Source organism: Asparagus officinalis, chromosome 4, assembly GCF_001876935.1.
Source record: "Asparagus officinalis chromosome 4, Aspof.V1, whole genome shotgun sequence".
Classification (NCBI taxonomy): domain Eukaryota; kingdom Viridiplantae; phylum Streptophyta; class Magnoliopsida; order Asparagales; family Asparagaceae; genus Asparagus; species Asparagus officinalis.
In genome coordinates this window covers 87,697,813-87,706,374 of record NC_033797.1, presented here as the reverse complement: position 1 = coordinate 87,706,374, position 8,562 = coordinate 87,697,813, and the positions used below count along the sequence as shown (strand labels likewise).

Below are 8,562 nucleotides of genomic sequence, written 5' to 3'. Positions count from 1 at the left end.
GACCTGTTCATCCTCTAAATTTGACGTACACCAGAGAAAACACGTGTACGTCAGCGTGCATGACACACAGCAATACCCCACAAGGAATGATAGAACGATCGAAAGACCAATGTAATAACAGATGCAACAACAGAAGTGACAAAAGAAACGTCCAACTAGAAATCTAACAAATCGAAATGCAATCCACCACTAAATCATAATAATCATAAGAATCTAAAAATCAACTGGGTAACGAGGGTTTGTAATTAATCATCTTATAACATGTCACTAATCCACATCTCACATAGAATCAACGTTCATATTATCGGATAATTGACTGCTCGCATATCCCCTACGTGCATCCAATACCGCTACACAAACTCGGTCAGAGGATTACACGCAATCCGTTTTTAGCCTAGTCCGAACTCAAGCTAAACTCGGGTGAATATCAAATTCACGGACCAAAGTGACTACACAAACTTCACTTTGACCCAACAAACCAACCCCAGTGCTACACAAACTCACTGGTACGAGCCTGCAAGATACATCAACAGCCACATCCGAATACATGAACAAAGACTTTCCTATCCTAACTCTTCTTGTTTTTCTAAGTCAACATAACACATGTCTCTAGGTCACACAAGGCCACTACGGTCATGACTAATAACGGTTCTCAATCACAACAATAAATAACAAATACAACTGATCATGTACAATAATATCATGACATATTAGGTAATCAAAATTAAGAGTCATAAATTTATGAACAACCAACTATGTAATTCAGAAAATAGTCTTTTTCACAAGACAATTTTTCTTAAACTATTTCTCATTATAACTAATCTAAAATAAATCATTTTCCAAAATATTTTCCTTAAAATTATTTATAATTATTCTAAAATGATTCTTTTCCAAAATAAATTCTTTTAAATCATTATAATTATCTAAAATGATTCTGTTGCCAAAAATAAATTATTTTAAAACATCATAATTATCCTAAAAATAATTCTTTTGCCAAAATAAATTCTTTTAATTCTTAATATTTATTCTAAAATAACCTTTAAAATAAATGTTAATTCAAATAATCATTTTGTAAAATAAATTCCTTTAAAATTATCATTTACCATAATTATTCTAAAAATAATCTTTTAAAATAATAAAGTAACAATCCAAAATAATCTCTTTTCCAAAATAATCTCTTTTCCAAAATAAATTATCTTAAATTATCTATTATAATAATTATTCAAAACTAACTCTTTTTCCAAATTAAATTGTTTTAAGATATTTATTATAATAATTACTTAAAACTTTCCCATTTTCCAAAATAATTGTTCTTAATTTATTTCTCATAATTAATAATTCCAAAAATCTTTAAAATATTCTTTCTTTTAAAAACATCTCAAAATATACGAGGGGTTGCGGGTTGTGGCGCGTCTTTTGAAGGAGTGGTGACAACAGTGGCTTGGTGGAGGATGAGGGCTGAGGCAGATCTGGGAGTCGGGCTGCTAGGAGGTGAGTAGGGGATCAACGAGCAGGGCTTGAGCAGAGCTCTGGAGGCGCGGCGACGAGGAGGTGCGGAGTAGATGGCTGGGCGGTGAGGTTGTTACGGGACAGAGGGCTGGGCGGTGGTTTGGTGTGGAGGAAGAATGTGCTCGAGGAGGAGAGTTGGTGCAAGGTCGGAGGCTAGAGTCGGGGGCTGAGGAGACGGCGGTCAGGGGAAGAGGGAGCTACAGGTCGGGTGGGCTTTGCAAGCGGAGGCGCGGGGGCTGTGGGGTGGCTGTCGATGGAGGCGGAGGAGGATCTGGTGCTAGCGGCTAGAGGCTTGGTCTGGTGGTGGAAAGAGGACAAGAGGGATTCGGCGACCTCGAGTAGGAGGAAGGGCAGGGGGCCGGAGAGGAGATGGGCGGACAGTGCAGCGACGGCTGCTGGGGTTGGGCGACGGAGGTTGAGGGCGTGGGCTCTAGCGGAGGATGGGGCGGTGGTTGAGGGCGGAGGACGTGGTTGAGGGGAGGATGGGCTCGGGGCGGTGACGGCGACCGGGCTAAGCTGAGGGAAGAAGCGGCGTGGTGGCGATGCGGATCTGGGGCGATGACGAGGAAGAGGCGGGTGGTTAAGCGGCTGAAGAGGTGGAGGCTGGTGAGGGGAGGACGGTTTGAGTCGGTGGCAAGGGCTTTGTCGGGGCTGAGAGGAGAGGAGGGGATGAGGAGGGGCGAATGAGGACGGGCTTTCAGACTTGGGGTGTGGCGGGCGGCGGAGAGGAGAAGGGAGGATGCGGTGGTGAGTGAGGAGAGAGGATGGTCGGGAGAGAGAGAGAGAGAGAGAGGAGAGAGAGACGAGAGAGAAGAGAGAGAAGAGAAGAGGCTGAGCTGCGTAAAAGAGAGAGAGAGGAGAGAAGACGAGAGAGAGAGAGGAAGAGAGAGAAGGAGGGTGCGGCTGTGAAAAAGAGAGAGAGAGAAAGAAAAAAATAAACATATATATATAGGAAAGGTATTAGGGTAAAGGAATATAATTAAAAAATAATTAAGAAACTAATTAGGAAAAATTAGAAATAATTAGGAAATAATTATTATAATTAATAACTATATTGATAATAACAACAACAATAATAAAACATATATTAATTTAAAAGTTTTCACCACAACAAGTTAATTCATAATTATCAAAATGATTAAATAAATATAAAATTGGATTTTTAAATCGTAGAAAATTCTAGGAAATCCAGAAAATTCAAATACTCTTTTGAAAATAATAACTTAGTATTTTAAAATACCAGAAAAATTATTTTAACTAGTATCAAAAATTCATGGTCATTACAGCCCCTCTAGACTACGACCGTTCGATTCATCTTCTTCCAAACATTTTCCTTAATGTCGTCCGGTTTCCCGTCCAACTCCAAAGTATCCTCAAAATTTCGCGCGTTGAGCACATCCAAGACTTCGCATCTCCAAAGACCAAAATTATTTGTGCTATTAAACTTCTTCACGTCTATCTTTATAGAGTGAATAATCAAACTTTGGACGGTCTTCACGTCGGAAATACCCTCTACAACTCCTTCTTTCTCGACCATTTTACCATCAAACCAATGCGGAACAAACGAAGAATAGATCCAAACTGAAAAGAAAGATTTTTACCTCTAACTGAAACACTAACAAGAGCCTTCGAAAGATGTCAGCCCCACACGACGGTAGACAAGATCCACAATAGTAAAAATCTCACATTTATCACCGACTGAAGACCTAGACGAGCTTCCAAAGCGATCTACTCCTCCACCTAACCCAAACGTAGCCAAAGCTCTGATACCACTTGTTGTGCGCGGATGCCACCAATCGTTGTGCTTCGAGGAACCAAACACAAACGCCGAGAGAGAAAACCAAAAAATGCAAAATAACGGCACAAACACAAACAACCACTTTTTATGTGGTTCGGAAAGTTGCCTACGTCCACGGGGCAAGAAGGGGATATGGTTTACACTAATAGAGAAGAAGAGTACAAACTAAGATTACAAATCACTCAAACTCACCAATTAATCTCACCAATAAAGCTCTTAATCTCTCAAACAAAACCCTAATCAATAGCTCAAGAAAATACATATTTTCTGTGCTCCAAATACCCCTATTCTGCTCACCAAGAAACCCTAAAACGTGATTGCTATTAATATCAAACAGCAACACCAAATAGAATAGGAAACCGTAATCAGGCCCAAACCCGACTGGCGGTCGACCACCGAAATCGTCGCGGTCGACCGTCGAAATAGTCGCGTTCGACTGGACAGAACGACAGAAACCAAAAAAATACATTACAGGGTCCGCGGTCGATCACACTTGACGCGACGGTCGACCGGCCAGAAAATCGAAAAACACCCTATAGTCGTGCACGTTTGCGGTCGACCGTGCCAAAACTCGCGGTCGACTGTCAAACACCCAAATGCTTGTCTGCATCAAATTTCTTGATCTTCTCTAATGTTTTCGACGTTTCTATAATATTTACCCTACAAGAGAGAGAAGTGTTATGCTCTCTTGATTAGTTATCGATTTTGAAAAGTTGAAGAGAATCAGCTCACACTTTTCTCTCTTGAGGTATGATTTTGATTCGATTCTTCATTATTAAAAAAATAGTGGAGAGATCATACATTAATTATAGCCATTAGTTTGTACCCATTTTCTAATTTACACTCAAGCAAATCACAACTGCTATTAAACAAATTAACAGTTGTGACATAGTATTGCTCTCTTCGCTACTTTTTTACCGTGTGGAAGATCCAAATTACTTGTAATAATTTAAGAGTAATAGTACAGTTACCACTACTATTGCGTTATTAATGGCGGAGGCTGGCGGGGGGGAGAGGGGGGAGAGAGAGAGGTATGTGAGGTGGGGTTTGTTGGAACATGGGACTCGCCACGTAGGGTTCAGCCGGAGCGAGCCCGCCGGTGTCCGGCCCGGGCCCGGGCGGGGCCGGAGGGTCAGCACGTTGGGAGCCACGTCCGGGCCCGGCCGGGCCCGGAACGAGTGCCAGAATAAAGGCATGTTGGATTCAATGTTCGCGGCCGGGCCGCCGGCCGGCCGGCCCAGCAACGTCACAACCGGGTGATCGTTGACCCGCCCCACGGCCAGCCGGGCCGCGGCCGGGCCAGCCGGCCCGGGCCCGAACGGTCACAAAAGTGACCGTTTGGTCAGGCGGGCCAGGGTTTAGCGGTCGAAACGGTCACAAAAGTGAACGTTTGCTTGGGCCGGGCCGGCTAACCCGGCCGCGGCCCGGGCAAACGGTGCACATTCATTGACCGTTATGGCCGGGCCGAGCCGGGATGGCCCGGCCCGGCCCGGGCCAAATCCTTGGCCTACACGGCCCAGATTGGTCTTGTGACCGTTTTGGCCCTTAAAAACGGTCAAAAAACGGCTATTTTTCGAGGGTTTTTTGGTCATTTACCTAGGGGGCTGGTTCTATAAATAGAGGGGGGGTTTCAATTCATTTTCTCACAACAAAACTCATCTATTTCTCTCTCTACTACTCTCTTATACAATCTTATACTATCTCATACTAATATACTATCCTATAATCTTTTGTATTTTCTAATACTTCCAACAAATGGCTTCTGGGTCTGATTATGAAGAGCAACATGCAACTCCTACCGATCCAGAGATGAGTCCTCCTACAACAACTCCTCCTCATCCTACCGGTGTTAATCCTGAATCTGGTGGCGACGAATCTACGGCACCAAGAGCTCCAAAAAGGCCGAGGTCTGATGTATGGAATTTTTTTGAGAAGATAGACGTCACCAAGGATGAACACGGTAGGATCATCTCTCAGAATGCGAAATGTGCGTTGTGCGGCCAGATATTCAAAGCTCATCATAAAGAGCGGCACCAACCATCTCAAACGGCATATTGAAAAACACAACAAAGGTTTCGACTGTAGCCTCGGAATCCGCTTTCAGCACAGCAGGACGTTTGATCGACGACCACAGGACATGCTTAGATCCGTATACTGTACAAGCGGTGATGTGCTTACAGGATTGGTGGAGATACGAGAAGCGAACACAAGGCATCGAACGGATTGCTATGATTGAAGATAAATTTGAAGAGTTGGGACTAGCAGATAGATATAATGATTAGATAATATTCATAAAATTGTAATTTTGTTTTCTTAGCTTTAAATTTGAATTAAATTATTTCGAAAAAAGTTGCAAATGATAGTGATATGGGTGAGTAGGTGCCAACCTAGTTGGGATGTACTCATCTATTGTGATGCGACGAATTTCGAAATAAATTTATACTTGTAAAGGATTTGTAAAGGATTTACCGATTATTAATAAAGAAGTTATTTTTATCATTTTTTGTACTTGTAATTTATGTCATTTCATTTCAAGCTATTAATTAAATTTATGACATTTTTTATAATAATTTATGGTTTATGGTTTTGTTAAAATTAAAAAAAAAACAAAAAAAATTCTAAAAAAAAATCAAACCGGGCCGGCCCGGTGTCCGGCCCGCTCAGGCCCGGGCCCGGGCCCGGGCCCGGCCCGGGCCCGGGTCCGGGCTTGGGTTTTGCCCGGCCCGGTTTTCCGGGCCGGGCCGGGCCGGCCCGGATGGACAGCCCTACTCCCACGCTCCCCGAGAGGAATTTAGTTTGAACTGAAGTTTAAACTGTAGGGTTTGGATATGGTTTTCTTGAAAATTGGGTGAATATAAAGATTTTTTGGGGTAAATTTAAAATATGATTGATTTAACAGATGTATAGATTAAACCAATAATGAATTGTTTTCAATTTCCACCCACGGACTGAAGATCAGCTGGACAATTAATCTCCCCTTTGGAGACAAGTGCGTGGTTCAACTATAAAGTATAGAACCCCCCAGCGTTCCATCCATCCATCCATCCATTTCTCTCTCTCGCCCTCTCTCTCTCTCTCTCTCTCTCCCCCCACAAAAAAAAAGAAAAAAAAATCCAGCACCAACGAACCGACCGCCCGCCTTCATCCATCCTAGACCTCCTCGCCGCTGCCCCAGGCGTCGAGGGAAAAACTGTCATCCCCATTGAAACCAACTCTCAAGACTCTATCAACCACCTGATCAAGTCCATCATCTCCTCAAACCCCGGACAAGCCGATCCCTTCTACGTCCTAGACCTCGGAACAGCCACAAACCTCTACCACAACTGGACCCAACACCTCCCTTTCATCCAGCCATGTCTTCGCCGTCAAGTCAAGCCCCGCCCAGCTCTCCTCGCACCCTGCAGGCCCTCGGCGCTTTTCGATTGCGCAAGCCGTGCCGAGATTGAGTCGGTGCTCTCACTTGGCGTCTCCCCGGATCGCATTGTCTACGCCAACCCCTGCAAGGCGGGGCTGCATATCGAATACGCCCGAACCGTCAATGTGAACCTCGCCACATTCGATTCGGTGCACGAGCTCCACAAGATGAGTCAGCACCATCCCCAATGCTCGCTCCTGCTCCGCATCAAGCCTCCTGTCAGCACCGGGGTCCGCCGCTCCCTGGGCGCCAAGTACGGTGCGTTACCCGACGAGGTGGGCCCTCTGCTAGAAGCCGCCCAGTCAATGGACCTGTCGGTTATCGGCGTCTCGTTCCACATTGGCATCTCGGCCACCGTCTTCGAAACCTACGACGCAGCGATCGAAGCGGCCAGGGAAGCGTTCGACCTAGCGGAGGAAATGGGCTTGCCGAGGATGAGCGTGCTGAATATTGGCGGAGGGTTCACCGCTGGTCCACTGCTGGAGAAGGCAGCAAAAGTGATAAAATGCTCAATCGATTCTCGTTTCGGAGACTGGGCTGGGCTGAGAGTGATCGCAGAGCCAGGGAGGTGCTTCACGGAGACGGCGGCCACGCTGGCCACGTGCGTGATAGGGAAGAGGGTGAGAGGGGCGAAGAGGGAGTACTGGTTGAATGACGGGATATACGGGTCGATGTGCTGCATCAAGATGGACGCCGTGAGCGTGTCGATCGTACCACTGGAGCAGAGGCCGGAGGGGACGGAGACGTACGCTTCCACGGTGTTTGGACCGACTTGCGACTCAATGGATGTCATTGCGAGCGAGGTGGAGCTGCCGGAGTTGGAGGTGGGGGAATGGATGGTTTCGCCGGCGATGGGAGCTTATACAAAGGCTATGGGGTCAAGCTTCAATGGATTCTCAACTCCGGACTTGCGAGTTTATTTGGCCAACTCAGTGACCACAGAGTGATAGCAGTACGAATTGCCATCTTTGCGCGTGACTTGGATTTGTATTTCTGCTTTCGTTTCATAAAAGGATTTGTTTGTGGTTTGTTGGTCGTGTTATTTGGAGCGCTTAGTCAGAAGCATCGCTGTTGATGGATCCCTTCTTATGGTTGTTGTTCGTATTGTTCTCGCATGGGATGGCATAAATCGATCCATAGCAATTCGTACGTTTATATTGAATAAAGAGATATTCGTTATTCAATCCTTCTTTATCGAAAATTAAAGTTTTGGTTTGAATCTATTTTTATTTGGGTCTGGATCTTCTCCATTAGCAAAAGGCGATTGGGAGACCGTTACTTTTATTTTGCCTATTAATTTGTCTTGTGTATGTTGAATTCAGCTCCTCTTTAATTAGGCCAAGTTCTTTTACATGGTGTTGTTGATATACTGCAATTACAATGAACGCAATAAATATTGTATGTAGTTTTTCTTGCAACATTTATAGCAAAAAATTAAATTATCTCAAAGTGATCATTTGAATCCTCCCTCTAGGCCATTTTTCCCACTCGTAAAACTGAAGACCACCCTTGTCGCAGAATAGTCTGCTCCCTCGTAATTCTTCTGTTTTTAATTGTGGTAGGGAGTGCTTCCTTGCTAGAAGCACGACCGGTTGGTAGATAGTTTGCTGCTTGGTTTTTACCGGGTAGTAGGTAGGACTACCGGAGAATCGTCTTTCTTTGCTATCGGAGAATCGTCTTTCTTTGCTGTCGGATGTTTTTTCCCCGGAGAAAATGGATGTATGTATTTGTCGTAGGAAATTTATTTTCAAATTTAAATACAATACTTCATTATTGTGCATTATAGATTATATAAAATGTAACTTCATTGCAAATCAAGTGTTCATTTGCATATGGTTAC

General features: G+C 44.4%; 1 protein-coding gene across 1 annotated transcript; it reads left to right on the top strand.

Annotated features, from left to right (window-relative positions):
- Window positions 2,068-7,886, top strand: LOC109839022 (ornithine decarboxylase-like). The gene is made up of 2 exons (XM_020407452.1): window positions 2,068-2,115; window positions 6,659-7,886. Exons 1-2 carry the CDS (start codon window positions 2,068-2,070, stop codon window positions 7,667-7,669), a joined length of 1,059 nt encoding a protein of 352 aa, XP_020263041.1. The 3' UTR covers window positions 7,670-7,886.